Source organism: Passer domesticus, chromosome 3 (assembly GCF_036417665.1).
Source record: "Passer domesticus isolate bPasDom1 chromosome 3, bPasDom1.hap1, whole genome shotgun sequence".
NCBI classification, from domain to species: domain Eukaryota; kingdom Metazoa; phylum Chordata; class Aves; order Passeriformes; family Passeridae; genus Passer; species Passer domesticus.
Window position 1 is genome coordinate 61,856,758 of NC_087476.1, and position 21,146 is coordinate 61,877,903.

General features: G+C 39.6%; 1 protein-coding gene across 6 annotated transcripts in view; it reads right to left on the reverse strand.

Moving 5' to 3' along the window:
* The window catches only part of PHACTR2 (phosphatase and actin regulator 2), a 129,097-nt gene that overhangs the window by 25,634 nt on the left and 82,317 nt on the right, over positions 1–21,146 (reverse strand). For all 6 annotated transcript variants that reach the window (XM_064413486.1, XM_064413481.1, XM_064413485.1 and 3 more), the window contains exons 2-4: positions 18,754–18,921; positions 11,844–11,924; positions 8,936–9,094 (exon numbers count right to left, since the gene is read on the reverse strand). In XM_064413486.1, coding sequence (XP_064269556.1) covers positions 8,936–9,094; positions 11,844–11,924; positions 18,754–18,921 — 408 coding nt within the window. The remainder of the gene's footprint in view (positions 1–8,935; positions 9,095–11,843; positions 11,925–18,753; positions 18,922–21,146) is intronic.

Sequence of the window (21,146 nt, forward strand, 5' to 3'; positions counted from 1 at the left end):
GTCAATGTATGATTTTGCAATGTAATCACCACGGCTGTAAAACTTGGTGTTCCCAGTGGAAGAGCTGAAATTCCCAGATGGGAATCTTTATCTATTCAATTAAACCAATTCTATGCCCACTTTGTCTCAAGATAGCCTTCCCAAACCTTTCTGAAAATGGATATTATAGAAGCAAGACCATTCCATCAGAATCATACAGGCTTTGTTTGCATGTTACTGAAAATTGTGACTGGGGAAGAAAGAAGACAAGCAAGTACTGCACAGACTTTTAACAGTCTCTTCTCTCACTCAAAAGAAAACCATTTCATTTCTTGCATTATATTTCTATTAGAGCCTCACTCTTAACACACATTAAATGGACATTTTCATCTCTCTTCTTTCCCATGTTAAAAATTCCCAAGAGATAAGCAACACATTTTAAGATTAGTAGATGAAAAACAAATAATGTGCTAGACAACAAAGACATTCTTCCTCGCAGAAACAAAGCCTTTCCAACTTCTAGCTTAAGGCTTGTTAAGAGGAACCTAGTGCATCACCTGCAGTTATTAAAAGCAACATGTGCATGTGTGTCTTCATGAACTGAAGGAATTAACTGCCCAGTGTCTTCCTCCTTTATTTCCAGCCTACTATAAACCAATATGCTTTTGCTAAAGCTTTGAAAGGACCGTCTCATAGAAACCTTTACAACTTTCAAACAGATTTTTTTTGAGCACAGATTCTTGTACCATCTCTGTTTTCCACAGAAAGACTTTGGATGGAGAAAGAAACATGCTTATTTGTTACATTTTGACCTCCTCTTTTACAGGAAAAGGGTCTCCTTGTGAAGTTCTACCTACCTTCGTTCAAAGTTGAAATGGTGATATAATTCTGAAAAAGCAGGACATTTTAAAATTTGAAGCCCATTAATAACAAACATGTCAAGAGAAGATATTATTTTGTATATTGAAAATCCTGAAGGACTTAATGATCAGAAATAATCATAAGTGTAAACAATTAATTGCTATATGTATTAATTAAAGACCCATAATGCTAAAATTTTATTTACTAGTAAGAAAGAATTTAAAACTTGTTTACTTATATACCATTACCGTGTTTTGTTTCAGGTCATTATTAGAGAAAATGTTAAAAAAAAAAGATAACCTAGAAAAAGTAACACAGCATTCACTATATTCTAAAGTAATACAGTCAATCTACACTAAACTATATAACTGATTAGATAATGTATATCAGAATTTATCTTCTGAATCAGGGAAAAAGGTACAAAATAAAAGGCTAAAGCTTTATTTAGTTGCAAATAAACACATCCTAGTGACAGCCTATAATTTTCAATTTTTCTTTAGATAACAAAAAAATGTAATTGAAAACCAAAACTGTAGCAGTTCATTCACATCAAAGTTCTTGCTTGCAGACTTAAACTGTGATTAAAACTGGTAATTTATATAGCATTTATTTTAACAGAAATGCCTTGCCACTACTGGAACCCTATCTTTGTCTAAGACAGCTCTTTTCACAGTGTAATGTACCTCATTCCAAAGACTGGTGGACTCCTGCACAGCTGCATCCTACTTGCTCAGATAGTTACACATCTCATCCAGTCTTGACTGCCCCTTGGTTACCAGTGAACCTTCTTTTTACTCACAGCCAGAAGGAAATCTGTGGTGAAGGTTATTCTCTTTGACCATGTTGTTCCTCCTGGCATCAATTGGCTTTGTTGCTTTTACCTCTGTAAGCTCCATGTTTTTATCTCACTGTCAGTCTGATTTTGCCCATAGTATGGTTTCATATTTACTTGAGACAGAGATTTCCAGTTCCTACCTGACCAGTCCATTATATCAGCTTTTGACAGTGACAAGCCAAGTTTGAAGCAGATGCTTTTCATTGCTTTTCCTCTCCTGACCTTCAGGCTTTGTGACTGTCCTCCCTCAAACTCCCCTCTGCTGTGATGTCAATGCTGACAATATTTAGGCTGCCATTATTGTACTTTTTATCCTGGTCTGGTGTCCTCTTTTTTCCCAGTGCCTAATCATAATGTGCTTTCTTTTACTGCAAGTTCATTGGAAAATTCTTGTGGTTTTCTGCATCTATGTAAGATGCTATAATAAATGGCTGGTATATACAGTAACACTGTAGGAATATAAATAACAAATAACTGCAAGAGGGGCTTGATCCTGAACAGTGACAGAGATGGTCTGATGTTTGTAAATGCCTACAGATACAATTATGTTCTAATTGTACCTCCCTAACATGATTCTGCTTGAACATGGACCCTCGGTCTCCATGCCTGCTCTTTCTTTTGCTAAAACAAGGAGGCATTCTGAATCAGTTCAGACCCTTCTATTTGTTCAAACCAATCCCCCAGGTACCTCAATACCAGCTGCAACACACTTTTATTGCTGTTGTTTTTCTTAATTTAGACATCTGTTCATCCAGAACTGACCTTTTAAAAAAGGTCTCCAAAACACATCAGATAGGAATATCTTTTAACCACTGCTGCCCTGATGGAAATATCTGCTGTAAAAGCAACTTGCTTATAAATTACCTCTTTTACAGGAAAGCAAATGTTAATATCTCATTAAGCTTTTGGATTGATGATATGTTTATGTTTAGAATAATTTTTCCAAAGGCCAGATTTTCAACAAAGCTCACTTTCAAACAAGATTTTCTTGTTTCCAGAAATTGTGATTGGGGCCAGACTCTTAACAAAGCTCTGTTCTCATGTAAACAGCTAAATGATGGTCAGATTTACAAAGTACTCAGTATACAACAGCTCTTGTGTGGACTCATCAAATCTAAAAGACTTTCAGAGAGATGCCAGAGTGCCACATGCACTAGAAAATCAGATTACTTATTTTGCAAAATACAAGTGGGACCTTTTGCAAATTCTGAACCTATGAAAATGCTGGGCATACTTTCAGAGGATAGGTTGTAAAATATAACAATTTTTTCTTCTGTGAACTTCTAAGGAACAGAAGGCCAGAGCTTTTCTACCCGAGGATTTTGTCCTACAGCACTGGTATTTTTGTTTGTACAGCTCGAGCAGCCTCATGGAGCTACCTCACAGAAAAGCATCACAAATTTATGATCTCCATCAACTGCAAAGCACTCTCCTCCTGGAGGACGAATACAACACATTGGAGAAACACTATGTAAAATGAAAATTGGAAATAATGTAAGTTTATTGTCTTCAGCAGGATGACTCCCTGCACAATGAAACTCTGTAAGAGTTTTGCAGATGATGAGTTTCCTTTCCAGACTATGCAGAGAGCTGTGTTTTGATTAATCAAAATCCAGGAAGCTGTCAGTCAGGAACACAGAACACAGGACAAGACAACGTGTCTTTTGTCACTTTTTTGGACTCATTGATTGTGCTAATGCAGGTGGTCAACTCAGAAAAATCCTTTCATAAACTTCAGATTTAACCAGCTCCATTTCTTGTTCCTGCTATTGCTATTAAAATTCTTTCCAAGAAAAGACCCATTCTAATTGTTAGAAAGCTTCCTTCACTGTTTATTCCTTTCTACCTGTGCCAGCATTGTCCTTTAGCCATGCTCTCTCCTGGCTGTTTACCAACTTGCAACATTCACCTAATGCACTCAGGCTCTCTCGGGCTCTGTTTTGCTACACTGAACCAGGACAGCTGTCTCACAATGTTGTTTGCAGCTCTCTCTGCAGTTTTGAATTCATCTTTCTTGAAGATGGATAAGCAGATCTGCATGTCTGCAGACTTCTAGATGTTACTGACTCCATAATTTCAACAGAAGCCTTGTAAGAGAGACAGTGTAGAAAACAGGAGAGGGGAGAAAGGGACAGGTGTAACATCTCACCTAAAGCAGCCACATTCAGGTATTTTTCATTAATTTCAAGATAAAAAAGGTAAAAAAAAACCCCTGAATATAATTTAACTGCTCAATCTTTGTGTAAGAAGTGGCTAAAAAAAAGACAGAATGCCTAAGACATATTCACTGTCAGCTGATCTGTGAGAGTCGTGGAAGGCATGTAGGCTTCTACATTCTCTTACACTTTCTGTAAAGATACACAAATAATTGAATAGTTAGTTCCCAAAAAAAATTATACTATCTTAATTCTGGAGCCACATTAGGATATCTTTCCTATAAAAGAAAAAAACTGAAAAAAAAACAGCTTTATAAGTCAGGAGCTTTCTTCAGGCACTCAGTTTTTGTGGGTGAAAGCCTGTGCCTCTCTCGTCACTCTACCAGCATGAGCCAGCCCTGCTAACTTAGTGGACAGGCTCTGGCCAAACACAGCTTTATCTAGAGTAGCTTTCCTTTTAAGAATGCTTGGATTCAGCCTCATTTACATAGTTCAGGTGATGAATGGAAGATATACTATTCTTAGAAGAACTGGTTTTAGCCAGCAAATAGCTCAGCTGGAGTGAGAGATTCTTAGGGAGTCAGGCAAGAAAGCCCACAACCTTTTATGTATGCTGCTCATATCAATGATCTGCAGAGCTCAGGAGTGTTGGAAGCCAGCTAGGCACACAAGAGGGGTGAAAGTCTGCCTAGTTTCTCACAGTGACTGGTTTGCAGGTTTAATCTTCTGAGACAAAGCAGGCTCTTGTCTGAGATCCTGGAAGATGAGGGTTACTACCTTATATTCAAACAGGTTTTGTTCTGCTTTGGGGAAATAAGAAAAGATTTCTGAGAAAAGGAACCTAGAAAATTAGACTTTGAAGAACATTCCTTGGTAGACCAAAGCATCAAAGTGCAATGATGCATGGTCGTTAAGGCCAGATTTTGTGCCTACAACCTTCTTTTCTTTGGTTACCCATATGAAAAGAGAAGATTAAATTTAATGGCAGATTTAAGGAGAGCAGACAAAATATAGAGGAAAGAATCTGTAAACCCAATATACTAAGGCCTGGAATGTTTTACAGCTCTCATATGAGACTTAGCCTCTTGGGGAAAAATATGCACATGTAGCCCAACAATTCATTTGGAAACAGGATTAAAAACTGTTTCCTTTACTCATGTTTACTTCAGACATGAGGAAACCTGAGAAGATCAATCTGTTATAAATGGCCCAGGAACATTCCAGAAACTTATGCCCCATGTCACCCACAGCACCTGTAACAGAGCTCTGGATTTCTACAATGCAATTATTTATCAAAGCAGCACCTAACACACCTGACTGATGGCATGCAAAACAGAACTTCTCACTGTTTTTCCAGGCAGTATCTTGCTGATGGTTACTGAGCCTTTCACTTCTTTAAGCCCAAGCTAACTATGAAACCTGGAACCATCTGCAAAAATCATTAAAAGATTTAGCTTGCTTTGACAAAAATGAGTAAGACTGAAGTTTACAAACTGAAGTCAGATACAAATAAGGGGTTTTCTTGTGTTCCAGAGACATCTTGGGAGGGCTGAAAGGAGAAAAGCATCTCTGACACAGTACCTGGAGGCTTTACCATGTGCAGCATGCATGTTGCATCACCACACTATGTCCTGCTCTCCAGGGAGGCAAACAGTGACCATTTTGACACCTGTTCTACTGATGTGCCTTTTTATATTGTTCAACACTGCTACAGGGCGCAAGAGGCAGAGAGGATCCCTTGCAATGCTCAGACCCCACCTGGAACATGATGCTCTGGGTACTGCTGGGGATCCTGCAGCCCAGTGCAATGGCTCAGGAGCCCAGGAGCAGTGGGAGATTTCAGTCTGCTGCCCAGACAGCCAGGGTGTTCTTTGACATTGCTGCCTGTCCACTTGCTGCTCTGCATCCCTTGCAAGGCTCACAGATGAAATAACCATAGTTTAGCTCTTTATTTTCTGCAAAAGATGCTAGTGACTTTCCTTAGTCAAAATAAAAGAATGCAGAAGTCAACTCAGTATGAGTACAACATGAATAAATGATCTCAGAAAAAGATTTATCTGATTTTTCATCAGCAAGGCTTTATCCATCAGTTACCTACTTTATGTTAAACTGTCACTCGTTTCTTATCATCCAGTCATAAAGGAGAAATTTTCGTTTAAACACCATTCTTGTATGACTGTCACCATTACTACAAAGAGTAACAGTTATACTATTAAATTGCCCAGGAGAATTTTTCACCACATATAAAAGGCACCTGTGAGCTGATAGGCAGCAGATGGGTACACAGCTTATGGAACTGCCTGGCAGCAAGGGGAACAGCTTTCAGGGGCTGTCTTCTTCACTTGCTTCTGCTTTACTCATTTTTATATGCATGGCTGAGCCTATTGTTTGCCCTGTGGATACTGTATTTCCATAACTCATGCTGAAAAAACTCTCCTCCTTTAACTTGTTTTAACTCCTAATATATTCCACATTCTACAACCTGTTGCTGCCAGCTCTCATCATACTATCACAATGTGCCTGTACCATGTGCTCTTTTCAAGCTTCTGGCTCCTGCAGTCATTACATTTAAATGAGAAGGCCATTTTCAAGACCCAGCGGAACAAGAGGGCAAATTAAGACCACCATTCTTTCTTAAGAGCATTTTAAAGTAACCTTATAACTTTATGGGGCTGAGATGCATTTTTTGGCAAACTGGCTCAGTGGGAGTTGGAAATGCAGCACAACACCGTGCTACTAAGCAGCAGGAATTAATCCTGTCTTTGGTCTTAACAAACATGGCAGGTGTACACATCTTACTTCAAGACTTCCACCTAAGAGTTCATGACTTCAGAAGCCTCACATTGGCCTTGCTGAAGATGAACTTCTTGCAGCCATTACTCCTGACTGTCAGCTAGTGTTCAATCCACCTATCTCAGTTCTCATGACAGAGGGTTGTGATCTGGAGCACCAGCACATTTTTTGGTCTTAGCAGAAGACAGTGAGCTGAGTATTCCTGCTTCAGCTCTGATTTTGATGCTCTGTAAGCATTAGCAAATCTCCACTCTGCAGCTGTGGATTCCTTGCTCTGCCAGTGGTTGTGGGTGTAATGCAAACCTACTGCATTTGCCATAAGAAAATCACCCAGAATTAATCTGTCAGGTGAGATGCTGTGGGCCTTACTCTCCCACTGAGTTCAACAGGCTGGCTCACCTTCTTGCTTAGTGTGCTATAAATAAAGAATAACTGTGTGACATAACACAATAACACATTGTGAAGTGCACTCACAATGACTGTGGGGTGGCTCGTACTGGGTTTACAGTGTAACACTTTCTGATGTGTGGAATGGATCCCTAACACCTTTTGTGGGGAGAGTATTCTCTGCATAAATCTATCTCCTTTTGTTTCAGAGGACTCAAGATGTTAACTCATAAGAGAACTTCATATTTAGGTGCAAGAGGAAAGTATACTTTCAGGGCTTTGCATCTTCTGGATGCTCATATTGAGATTCAGTGAAGCCTAGAATACCAATTTTGCTCTTTTTTTTTCTTGTTGTTGTTTTTCTTCTCCTTCCTCCATATAGTCTTAATTTTCTTAATTTCTTAATCACTGGAGTGATAGCTATACTTTCTTTTGTACTGAGTCTACTCCTGTACAGCAATTATTTTTAATTTCTCCCCATAAGGTCAAAACAATATATAGGGAGTGCAGAATCTAATAAGATGTTGAAATAGATATTGCAGAATGTAGAACTCCAGTGAAGCAGGAGAGGCTCAAAGTCGGCTAGAGGGGATTTCAACATGGTTAGAAATGTGTATTTCTAAAATAATAAACTGTACCTTAGGAAATCTTCCAAGTCCTGACAATTCCAAAACACTGTATTTAGTGATGCACAAAATAATAAGTGGTCTGATCTAACCCCAAAGTTAAACTGAGCCATTTTAAAGGAGTTTTCCGTGGCTTTTATAACTCTTTTCCCCTGACCCAATACACATCTGGTTCTAGTTGGCACCAAAACAAAGACGTATTTAAATGTCATGACAAAGGCTAATCTTGTATTTCTGCCTTGTTGGGAGACAGGAAGTACTAGAAATCTCATAAGATTCTCCTTGGACATCTATCCACTTTTTACATAGTCAAGTGATTTACGTAGCTCTGAGAAGAATTCAAATTTTTTGTGTTAGCTGAACTGACCCTCTCAACCTCCAGAGGATCATTCATCATTAGGTAGTTTAATAGAAGACATTGGAAAGGCTGTTCTGTCCTGCCTCCATGGCTTCAGCCAGCCATGAAGGTCTTGATCTTTTATATCTTTGCTCTTTCTGCTAGGAAAATCCAATAAATGAAATACTAGTTAAGAACACTTTTAAAGAGGGGAAAGAAGTGGTGCATTATTCAAGATGGTAGAGAAAGAAAATAAAATTGGTTCAATTCCTGTGATTCCACACTAATCTTTACATTTCATTTATGAGTCAGACTCAGGTAGATCTGAGTAAAGGTAGCAAAATTAAGATGGATACTGGGACAGCTAAATATTTACCAGTATTTACTACAATTCATCTACAGAAAACCCTTTAAGTGGGGCTTTATTTTCCATAAATGGCCTAGTTTCTGTTTGCAGTAGTGACACAGCCTCTTGAATGTTTGTGAAGTGCTGGACTGCACAAGTGTTTAAGATTCCATGAAAACCAATTAGAATGAGTTGCTGAACTTACATTCAAAATGATAGATGGTTTTCAAGTGACTTAAACACTTTTGAACATTCAAGCCACTTCTGCAATTATGCTGCAAGGTGATGCATATGTACTTTCATAAGAGGAAAATCTGACACCAAAGCTTGGCCATGGCTACAAGGAAAGGCTTACAGTGAATTGAGAAATTGAACTCCCTGCATGCACTGTGATGTTCAGTTCATGCTTCTCTTTATTTACCTTACCACATGCACAGGAAAAGGCATGCCTACCAGTGAGGGAATACTGGTGTTTCACAAGTCTTATCTTCTCAGCAGGTTCTGCTGGCATCCTTGTGGCAGGACAGAACTCACAGCATGTATAGGTGCTAGTGGAAGAACACGTTAGTATTTAAAGTAGGCAAAAAACAATCTGTGAAGAATAGGTTAATTTACCTTTCTGATCTTCTTTTTTTCCTTCTGATGCTGATGCTTTCTCTGATAAAGTGCCATTATTTCCACTGGCTTTTACCACATTTTCTTCTTGTATAGTTTCTTCACCAATGGCTACGGTATGTCCATTTGAAGTTTCAAAATTTACTGTTACATCACCATCTGAAATGAAAGTTAAAAAGTCATTGCCTAGTTTAACTTCTTACTTAGCACCTACTTACAACACACAGCATGTCTCTGCTTTCAAGCTTCTGTGGAAGAAAAGCAAAAAGACTTACTGAAATGTGAAACATCAGGATCTGCTCTGGAAAGTAACTCTGGAAAGAAACTCTATAGGCTTTCATGTTCTTTGGGTAGACACCTCTGCAGTAGGAGGCTTGGAAGTCCATGCTGGTTTCCTTCTTCATGTCTGTTCATGAGCATCCTGTTATCCCTGCAGCTTGGTTTACACAGCAAAGAAATCTGTGCATGGACCACAACAAAGCTGTAACATGTTCCAGCACGTTCCAAAAATGGACTGTGAGCCAGGAATTCTGACATAAGTTCTAAAAATGTATGTCCCATTTATTTAATACAAAAATATGCCACAAAGACATCATCCAGTCTTAACAACCAATGTGAAGTCTTCCTGCATCATACATCATATAATTAAATTTTGCAAGTCAAGTTCTTCCTCAGCTCTGATGACACTTTACTCACTTACCCAGACTAGCTCAGCTTCAGAGTTTTTCTGATTGTGAAAAAAACTTATTTCCCTATTTGTCTCTATATTGGTGAAAAGTGCTATTCTTGCTGGCTTACAGCTTTCTCTGTTCCATGCACTTTAAAGTTGCTGCTGATTTTCTTCTCTGGTAATTTCCTTCTGCAGGATTCTCTTGCTGCCAATCCAAAAAGTAAGCAAATCTACACGGCATCTCTTCTGATTTCTCCCATTGATTCTTCACTAACTGTGGCAATTCCACTTCTCTTCCTTCCTGTGCGCTATCAGACCTGGATGTTTGGCACTTCCCTTGTTTCAACACAATTATGCAGCCTCTGTCCTATCACCCTGGGGGCTCCCACTCAGGTGATTGTTTCATCACCTTCCACACACTAACATCAACTTGATTTGTAAAAAATGAGTTCTGCTTTCCTGATTTTGTCTGATTTACTACAGCTGACACTTGCACTTACCTTAACTGCAACATTCAGTTTCTTCAGCTTCTCTCTTCCAGGGCTTCTTAAATCCACTCTCTCCTCTCCACCTCCGCAGATGACACTGCCACCTCTTATTCATGTCTTGCTTCTGCAAACACCTCCTGCCTCCACGTGGCACTTGCCACTTTCCACTTCTTTCTTCACTCCATGTGATACGCTGTCACTTCTTCACATTTCTTACCTCTCACATTTCAAATATCCGTGTAATTTCCTCTTTTAGCTTTCATCCCCATAGTCATTCCTTCTACCTTCACACTCCTCAACTGTCTTTCCTACCTCTCTATTTTTAGCACCTTCAAACTAACCCATATTCTTTCAAAATGTCCTTAAAAATTACGATTTTCATCAAACATGAAGCACAATGTGATGAAGATAACACAGACCAGACTGAAGAAGAAGAGAAAGTTTTTCATATTTATATCCTTTTCCCACTTTGCTCAGTCCTTGTAAGGAACTCAAAGTCCCATTCCCTTTAAGAATGGAAGAGAGGGTCAAGGACACTAATGACCAGTGTCCTTGTGATAGTGAAAGTATTCATACTTTTATCACAAATTATAGTGTTTATGTTCAGACTGTAATCAACCAGAGAAGTTACCACATTTCATTAAGTGGTAATAATACAATTTACAACCTTCAAAGGACAAGGTCACACAAGTCCCCAGTAAAGCACATGGCAAAACCCACAACAAATCCACAGATGGACAAACTGAGGTATGGAGAGTTTACAAGTCTTGTTTCAAGACAATGACAGTAGCAGAGACAAGTGCAGAAGCCAGCTATGCTGAATGTCATAGTCTGATAATTAGCCAAACTCTGTTATGGACACGGATATCACACATCAACAAACAGACCCTTTACTTCTAAATCTCTATGGGTATGATACAACCCATACACACTGATACTTTACTGGTTGTTCAGATCACACAGAAAAATACAATTGCTAAGAGAAAATTATTTTTGGAAAATGTGGAGTTCTTAGACTCCATGATAAAATGACAAATGGTTTAATTTAAGCCACAGAAAATTATTTTACTCACTTGACTTTTATTTGATCTATATTTATAAAAGATGAAGAATATTAGAGAGAATACCACTAGAAACATAATTGGATGTAGCACAGAGGTATCTACCTTGTCTTACTCATGCTTTTCAAAATGTAAATTCTGGCTAATGCCAGGTACTAAACCTGAGAGCATTTTGAAACAAGTGATTTCTTGCCCACTGATTTATGCTGGTGCCATTTGTGATTGTGGCCTGTGTGGTAGTGGTTGGATCCATATGATCCCAGCACTGGTACTTTTTGATAACTGGAATGCATTATATTGACTTTTTCTGGGTTCCAAAGCCCCTAATTTTTCAGCCAAAATTTCTCATTTTATGCTCTAGTGGCTTTAGACAGCAGACGTTGACTCAAATATAGATTTATCACTAATTAGAAAAAATTCTGGCAAACAATAAGCAGGAGCCACAGAAGTCATATTATTTATAGGGAGCATTAAAATACTTCAGGTTATGACCAGAGGTCAGCTGGGGCACCTATGGCAGAAGCACAAATCCCTTGACTTGACTTCAGTTGTCAGCTAGCCCAAATTACCTCTCACACTTCTCAGTTGGTCTCCTCATACCTATTTATACTATATGGAAACAATGCAATAGTGGCTTTATCATACATGCTTAGTGCTTAGTAGCTAAATTCTAGTTAATGCATTATCACCTTGCTCAGGCATTTCCTTCAGCACTCCCCTTCTTATCAGCTCCTCTCTGCTTTGTCTTGTCGAAATCTTCCTTTCCAACACTAAAGAAAAAGCACAGTTAAGAATAGATTTATTCTCATACTCCTGATTATTATGAAAAAGTGTAGAGAACTATTTTTATTTTATAGAAAGAGAACTCTTGGTTCCTCTGGTTCTGCAGAAGAAGTGGTCAGGGTTTTCTTGGACGGTCTCTGAAAAACTGCCCTGCAATTTCAGGCACAGAAAGTGAGGACTCATATGATCCAAAATCTTCAGCTCAAGCAAGTCTCCTTGAGGCTTCTTTTATGGTCAATCGCAAAAAAGTCCTTTCAGGGTGAAATTGAACTCATCCTAGCATAGGCATTTAACATGTAAAAGCACCTTTTTCCCACTGACTAGATTGAGTAGCTCAGCTGCAGATACCTTCATCTGCTTTGTACAGGTTTCGAGTAGCGAGACACAAATCCTGCTCAGAGAAAGCAACTCACAGAGTAGCCCTTGTGACAGGCAAGCTATTTAAAGGAAAAAAACCCAACAAAACCAACCTTTAACAGAAGCCAGAAAGTTGTGTTCTAAAAGGAAATAACGTCCTCATCGATCAATGCTGATTGACTTTCATGGAAAAAAAATACAGCATCCTGGTTTTAGGTCAAAAAAAACCCAACCAAAACCAACTTGTATACACAAAACCCCCAGGACTTTGGCAAGAAGCATTCTAATTATTATGTTTATTTCCCATGGGAAAAATGCTGAATAGTTTTATAGGGAAAAGCATTACAGATGTTAGAACAGAATAGCTCCACATTGCATCCCATCCCCAAACCAATGCAGTGATCTGGGACATTACTGTAATGATCCATGGGACCATGGTGCATAATGGTCACAAAATGTGAGCACTACTTGTAAAGTCCTGACTTCCCTGTTAGGAAAAGGTAGTCTCATAGTCAGTCTCCCATCCTGATTCTTTTTACATACAGACACCAAAATCCATGTGAAATTCGGACCTCAAGCTGAGGGCATGTGGTGAAGCTTCAGCTGTGCTGGACTTCATCCTATTAATGCAGTGGGAAAGGGCTATTTGTCTCATTAACCAATTCAACACTCTCTAGGGTCAGTCTGAATGCTGTATGTGGAGTGATAAAACCTCGTGCAGTGTTTAATCTCACTTGTGCCAGCCCAGCTGGAGTGACTCAGACACACAGTGGAGTGACAGGCTCCTGTGAAGGCATGGAGAAAGGCAGTTTGACTCTTTGGAGAAAGCTGCCCTTCATGCCTAGCAAAACACCTTTCCCAGCAGCAGGTACTCAGCTCCTGACACCACCAGACTGGCTGACCTCGGGTGCCTGAAGGCATCACTGCTTACAGCTCCCCACTCCCCTTCTCCATCAGTGAAGGGGATGGTTGAACAGAATGACAGAATTTGGGTTTCAGCTGGAAGGGAACTTAAACCATCTCATTCCAACCCCTCTGCCATGGGCAGGGAGACCTCCCACTAACCCAGGTTGCTTAAAGACCCATCCAACCTGGTCTTGAATGCCTACAGCAATGGGCATCCACAACAACTCTGGGCAACCTGTTCAGTGCCTTATCACCCTCAAAGAATTTCTTCCTAACATCTAATCCAGTTTAAAGCCATTTTCCTTTGTTCTATCATTACACACACTTGTAAAAAGTCCCTCAGATTCTGTACTTCCCAAAGTTACAGTACCAGGTTAACTTCTCACAGGGCAAAGTGCAGGGATTCAGCAGCTCCTCAACATAGGATGCATTTCCCCATCAAAACAGCACCAACTCCTGGCAGAAGAGCTGGAGGGAGTAAACATTTTAACCAGTCCAGCTCCAGCTACTCATTCCTGTGAGATCAAGAGCTCACAAATGCAAGCATTACTGGCTCAAGAACACGTAAGCTGGCATTAAGTCTGTGTCTATATACTCAGGTACTTTGAGGGATTTGTCCATTAAAGGTCAGAGCTCTGCAGCATTCAAGTCACATTTGACAGCACAAAGGAGCCCATGAGTGTGGCTGCAGACTCTCAATACCAGCCAGCCTCCTTGGGGAGAGTGTAGTAGCCTGAACTCTGATCAAGTTAGGCTGCCACACCTAAGTTACTCACAAGCTCTTCCAGTTTCTGGAAGAGAAACTGTATTTCCCTGTGTTTTTTAAAGCATGTGCCTTGTCACACACATTGGCACAGGAACACACCCTAGGCTTGCAAAGAGTTTTTCATGTAGGGGACTGTTTTAAATACTGTTTTAAAAGAGATGGGTGGTCATGAAGACAGAGGACTATGTGGCCAGGTGTGGGTGGGGTGTCTTGGTCCTTCTAGAGAGCAGATGCATTCACAAGCAGGGTGAAATTTCCTTTGACACAGCCCTGAACGATGAGCACCTTACACATGCACTTTATACTTGTTTTGTTGCTGGCACTCTAAATATTATTTTATTACTATTTCTACTACTTGTTTTTATTAAAATTATTTTATTACTATTATTTTATAACTATGATAAATATTATTTAATTCCCACTCTTTTTTTCCTCTCTGCTCCCTTTTAACATCTCTTTTCTTGGGGACAGTGAAATGAGATGATCTCTTACATATCTGTGGGACAACTCAATGCCACCTGAAAACAATAATGTTTTTTCCATCAAGTTAAGAACATTGAATCAGACCTTCCCCCTTCATGCCTCTCTCTAGTTTTCAGGATAATTTTTTTTTTCAGTTCTACAACATTGAATTAACAACTGTATGGAATTAATTATCATGGGAAATGCCAACTGTCATTAAAAGGCATGAACCCCTTACACTTCAACTAAAAAACCTCAAAGCATTTCATAAATTACACAGGTTTCATAACAACCCAGAAACATAACTATCTCCATTTCACATATTAGAAAATTTGTGAACAGATAAGAAGCTTAAATCCCAGTCCTCCATCTTCTAAAATGCTAGCCATGATTGGTGGTTTTATTTAAACTGATTAAGCTCAATTAATTCAGCTTGAAAAGCTAATTTATTTTAAACATTATTTGGCCCATGGAAAGAACACTTAAAAAAAATCAAGCTAGTGTTCACTGCTAGTACCATAATTTTAATTCCTACAAAGAAAAAGGCAGAATCTTAATTTGAATCAAAGTGGCAAAAATATGTCCCCATGTATAAGAGGAATGAGCAGCCTGTCAACTTAGGAACTTATACTGGGTGTTATTAGTCAGTGTGCACTCATCATAATAATTAATGTTTTATTGCACATTATGCAACATATTTGGTTTATTTTAGATTATGCAATATATTTCACATTTACATAGTAAATGTGTAATTTAAAATACAGAAGTATTTTGTACCATCTTGTCACCCAGAACCATCGTTCAAACATTTCCTCACTTCTGAATGCTTGACTTTCTATAATTTTAGGGGAGCTTACTGAGACACAACGGTAGCCAAAAGTAATTAGCTCAGCAGACTGCTTTGAGATTTTTAAAACTCTGTGCAATTAGGCTGAGTGACCAGCTGACCAACTATCAGCACCAATCTTCTTACAATTTTAGGCAATAATAAAATGGGAAGAACAATTTCTCCATCTGTGTACATGTTAGTATTGAGATTTTTTACAAAGAGATCAGTTCTGACTGTGAGGGTAACTGGTTATGAGTCCTTGCCGTCTCATGATCCAGAACAATCAGAAAATCCCAGGTAAAAATCCTTCCCCTGCTGCAGCCAGCAGCAAAACTTGCCCTGACTTCAGGTGTAACCATCAGAAAGGATGTAAATTTATTGTATTTTATGCAGCCCTCATTTACTGCAGTAAATCTTACTCCCCTTTACAAATATTTGCTTTTTTGCCCAATACAAATAATAGTAACACTAATAATGGGAACAGTTTACCTCAAAAAGCAGCTTCTCTCTCTCTCCCCCTTCCTCATCCCCACAAAAAAGACTGCTTAGTGATGGTCAGCAGCTGAAAACCTCAGGCAGTCTTAAAACCCATTCTGTGACTTGAAGAGTGCTGCGAGATTCTGGATATTCTCCAGTACTTAGTTTTGTTCCTCTAAGAGAAGCTTGAGATAATTCTGATTATTAATTTTTCTCTGACCTAGTAAGAGCTAAAATTGCATTCTTATCCCTCTCTGTATACACTTTTGCAGTGAAGCTTTGAAGTGGCATCTGCTTTGTGCCAAGACACAAACTGCTGTATTTTCCTTTGCAGCAAAACATTGCAGAGGAGAGAAACCCTTGACATGATGGCATTTTATGCTTGTTTTTCCTTGATTCTGAAAGCCTCTAGGCAAAAAGCATACAGCCAGTGCCCAAAGAACAGACTTTCTGAGACAGAGCGTGGAAAACACATTGCTAAAGGGGAAAATTCCAACCATCATTCCCGCATTGGCACAGATATTAACATCTGACATCTAAACATCCCTCCTTTTCTGATGCTTGTGGCATTTGCTGTTTAGGAACATCTTCCAGTTGCTCCTAAGACAAAAAGTGCTCCATGGTACATGTCCTGGCAAGGCTGTGGCAAGAACCTATTTCAAAAAGCCTGTTGAAAACTCAGAGAAAGTAGTGAGGGTTCCTTCCAATAGCCCACATTCTGTTTTAGAAGAAACCCTTTCTTCAGCCACATGTGGATTTACCATGCTGAAGCCCTGTTACGGGAACTGGCAACGGATGAGGATGATCGTGCTCTTTCCCATGGTCCCAGGCCAGGAAATGGGCTTCCTGCATGTAAGGGGCAGGCACACAGACAGCCCCCACTTGGTATTGAAAATACACCTCCAATTGAGTAGTGTGAGGAAGAGGATATCCTGTAGGATTTTTATTTTGAATGGACATCTTCCCATTTCCTTCTCAAGTCAGATAAGCAAGTTTCTTCTGCCGTGTCCCTAAGCAAGCAACAAGAGGCAGCTTGCCACGTCAATGCCTCTTCTCAGCCTCCATTGGTCCTGGGTCTATTTCCTCAAGAAATACAGGGAATACTATTTTTATTCATCCCTGAAATTGCCATCTAAGGCAGGATGAATGCAATTCAAACTACTCAATTCAAGTTCCAGCCTCACATGAAGCACATACACAAACATAAGTGATCCATGAACAGTTTAAAATCAAATCAGTGTCTTGAGGGACCAGAACATCATGAACCAGACTAGCAAATTATGTAGAATAAGTATCTAAGGAGGCACTTTTGAAAATGTAAAATGTTGACCTTAATTTCTTTGTGCTTCATTTCCTGCTTTTGTGAAAGAAATACTAACACATGCTCTGCCTTGGTATTATAAGAATTGATGTGTCATGCTTGCAGGACTGGATTCAGACCCCTGGAAGAAAGACAGTACAACATAAGAAATACAACCTTTAACATTAACTTACCAGATATTCGTTTTTTTGGGTTTTTTTAATAATTGAAAAATTATACATGCATTATTATTTAATGGCATAACAGTTTAACACATGCTAATAGGTTGTGAAAGTTTAGGGAATCTCTGTATACACAGCTTATGAATGGTCATTACTCTGAAGCACTCATTGCATATAAAATCACACACCTGTCCAGGAAAAGCTGCAGAACACAAGAGTCATTAACTAGAAATAACTTTGCTTTAGCAATATGATAAAAGTACTGGGAAAGATGAAGGAAATGGGAAGCAATGAAGGAGATATCAGACTGAGGGGATTTTTTTTTATTTCAGTAGTAGAAGAAATTGTGGGGGGTTTGTTGCAGGGTATGTGGGAAAATGAAAAAAAAAAGAGAAAAAGGAGAGAAAGAAGGATTTGAAGATCTCAGAAATCTGTTCAAAACTTCAGCTGGCATCTGGAGTGATGAAGACACCAGAGAAAATGGCTTATTTTTCCTTTTTGTGTAAAAAAAAGTTTGGTTTAGAAGTTTCACTGTCAAACCATAGGGCTCTTTGCTGTAGCTATCACGGGTTGGTATGGGTTTAAAATGTCAAGCAGTGTACCTCTAAGAGTTCAGGGGAGCCTACTGAAAACACTTGAGGAGACTAGCATTGGTTTCATTGCCTACAGCCTTGGAGGACAGTAGACAGAGGGCTTGCAGGGTGAAAATGAATATAAAGATCTCACAGAAGCTCACTGGAATCTAATTAGATTCAAGTTTAGGAAACCACAACATCAAACGTTTGAATCCCAAACCATAATTTTGGGATTTTTGAAGAGAAAGTTTGGCTAGAGCAGTGACACAAAGACACACACACACACATATATTCAGGGTGGCATTCAGTTTTCTAAACATGGATGTCTACAGCCACTTCAGATGCCCCGGGGTTTTGGAGCTGTCTGCACAGGGATGACAAATACGATATCAAACCTTCTGGGAGAGCAGCCAGGACACCCCAGAGCATCTCAGGTGGCCCTAAACAACTATGTTTGGCTAACTAAATCCCAGCCTTTAGTATCCCTCTTTTTCAGACAGAATATAATTCAATCACAGCATTTGATTTCAGACCATCCTCCATCCAGGTCAGTGGGGAGGTGAAAGGCCAGAGCAGCCCCTCTGAAGGGAGGGGCTGCAGAGCTGATCCTTGTTCTTCTGCTGGCCATGGCTACATCTGCTTCTCCCCCAGACTTCTGCCCTCACAAAGGCAAGGTTTGTTTCATAATTCAAGTCACTGACTACCAGGAGGACAGGGAGATTTTCCAATATATTTGAGGATATGTATAGTAAACAAATCAGCTGTGTATTTTAGGAGATAGCTTCAAGACAGAAGCTGAACAAGGTTCAGTTTTTCCTTGCCAAGGATCAAACTGTTTTTCTGCATGTCAAATACCTAAATAATGCTTGCCATCTAACAAGTTCAAAGAGCTTTTCAAATATTACCCTGCAAAACCATCACAGTGTTTTCTACTATTTTTCACCAAAGGACCGCAGAAATACCTGCTGATGTTTCTCTGAATTTGTCACTGGTCTTCTTCTTCCGCCATTTCCAAGGTTTAAAGATTTTGCCAATGTTGGAGAGTTTGCCCTTCCTCTTGAAGGGGGGAGTTTGGGATCCTGGGGCTGGTCCATCTGAGTTAGCAATTGAAGCCTTGTCCAAACCATCAACTGTATAAAGAAAAGAAATAAAAATAACTGAAGGATGGAAAACAAAATAGTACCCAACAGCTAAACTCCTCCACTCCCAGATTGCAACAGGCTGTGTGTGCATCAACATGGATTCTTCCATGCCTTTTTCCAGAAGGCAGCCCTGGGCTTCAGTGCTTCTCAGCACCACAACTGCAGCTGTCCAGAACTTGCATCTCGTGATGCTCATCTGGTGTATTTGCACACTCCAGTGGTTTTCTATCACTACAGGAGAATTTCTTCCAACATATGTTTGGGTGAGTTTTTCCAAATCCTGGTGAAGTTGAATAACGAGCTATCATCACATAGAAAACAAAACCCTTGCAATGTGAAAAAATAAACTGTTTCTTTTGGGTAAAATTAATCCTTTCTTAAACAAACTCTAAAGATAACTGTTCTGGCAGTGGAATGGGAACAGGTCTGTTTGATATGCCTGGTAATCAGTCCTTCCCAGCACAGCCTGCCATGCTTCTTACTAACAAAAAGTATTTAACAATAAGCTTTTGAACTGGAGCCAAAACTTAAAGAAGGATTTCTTTACTGCAAAAACATATAGACTGATATGAAAGTCAATACTTAGCAAACTTTGAGTTTTGTGAACCAATTAAGACTCATCCCACAACATCCTGTAGCATACAGTTAAAATAAAGTACCCTGAGAAATCTACTATTATTTATTGCTGTTGAAGAATAAACGTTTCTTAAAGCCTTCCATTTGTAGTCCTGCAAACACTTCCAATGTGCTGAATTTCACTCCTATGAGCAACAAAGTAACTGCCATTACTTAGAGACACAAAATTAATCATAGGCTTAACTGTTTGTGGCCTATATGCTCTGTAATTGCTCTCATTCATCTAAAAATTCTAATTATAACCAATTCGGAACTGAGTTGATGCCACTCTGAACAACAGTAATGATAATCATAGATCATTAAATCAGAAATGCTATTCAAAGAAATACCAATGTCCCCATTTTACAGATGGAAAATATGAGGCACAGAATTATTAAGTGCTTAATTTTATGTTTGCCAAATAGCTTCCTGAATCCTGGTCCTGTGACCTAGCTGCTAAAAAGATACATATTCAGCCGCATAATATTATGGTGCAATCTTATTATTCTGTTTCTCAGACAAATGACATGTAATGAATCCTATATTTGTCCTAGGCTTTAGATTATCCAGAATGCTAAAAAAAAATTTAAAAAAAATCTTTTCTGTGAGAAAGCTGATGTAATGCAAACAGAGTCCAAGAAACCTTATTTCCAGTGTTTTGAAATAAAGTACTGGCAAGAAAGATTCATTGTATAACTTCACTGAAGTCTATGAAGTTAAAACTAGTGATAAACTTCCTCACCTGTGCGCCCTGGAGAACAAGGAGAGAGATTTAAAATGAGACTGCCTTAAAATGAAGCCGCTACCCCCAACACATCCTGAGAAGCCAGGAGAGAGATGACAAGATCAGCCAAGGCAGAGGGAAGCTTTGCAGAGAGGCACAGGGCAGCACAAGGAGCCCTGCACAAGTGCCTTGCCTGAATGTAGGAACTGCACTTTTGTCCAGGCTTACAGGCACTGCCTATGGAGTGCAGTCCCCTATGGAATGCAGAAGCATCTAGTGGAAACTGTGGATCTCAGGGAGAATTACAGTTATTTGGAGTGTATGTACAAAGACAAGAGAGCAAAATTTATCTTTGCAATTCCAGCTGACATAAGAAGGGATGTGTGCCACAGTTTGCAGCCAGGAAAAGCCAGGTAAAAGAGGTAAGGAAAACACCACCAGGAGTTGGGTAGTGCAGCACTGGAACAGGTCCTGGGAGGATGTGAAGGATCAGCCAGGCAAACCTCCAAAGCTCCTTCTGGGGCTGACCTCACCTACTGTCAAGGAACAGTCCTGCTCTAAGTAACCTCCTGAGTCCCTCCCAGTCAAGATTCCCATGGTGCTATGGGATGCAGAAACACATGGCTTCTCTGTGAAATCAGCACTAGTAAATCCAAATACTCAGAAGTGAAGCCATGAAGAAAAGAGACCAGGACCTGCTGGCTGTAGAGTTCTGTCCTGGGGCAGGAGCCAGGCAATATCTCACTTGCAGCAGCAGCAGTGAGATACCAGCTCAGGGGAGTGAGAGGCTACCCACCCTTGAGGCAGCAGGACAAAACCCATGCTCTTCTCTCCAGTGGCTCAGAAAGGCTGTGCTACTGGTGTGGAAAGCTAT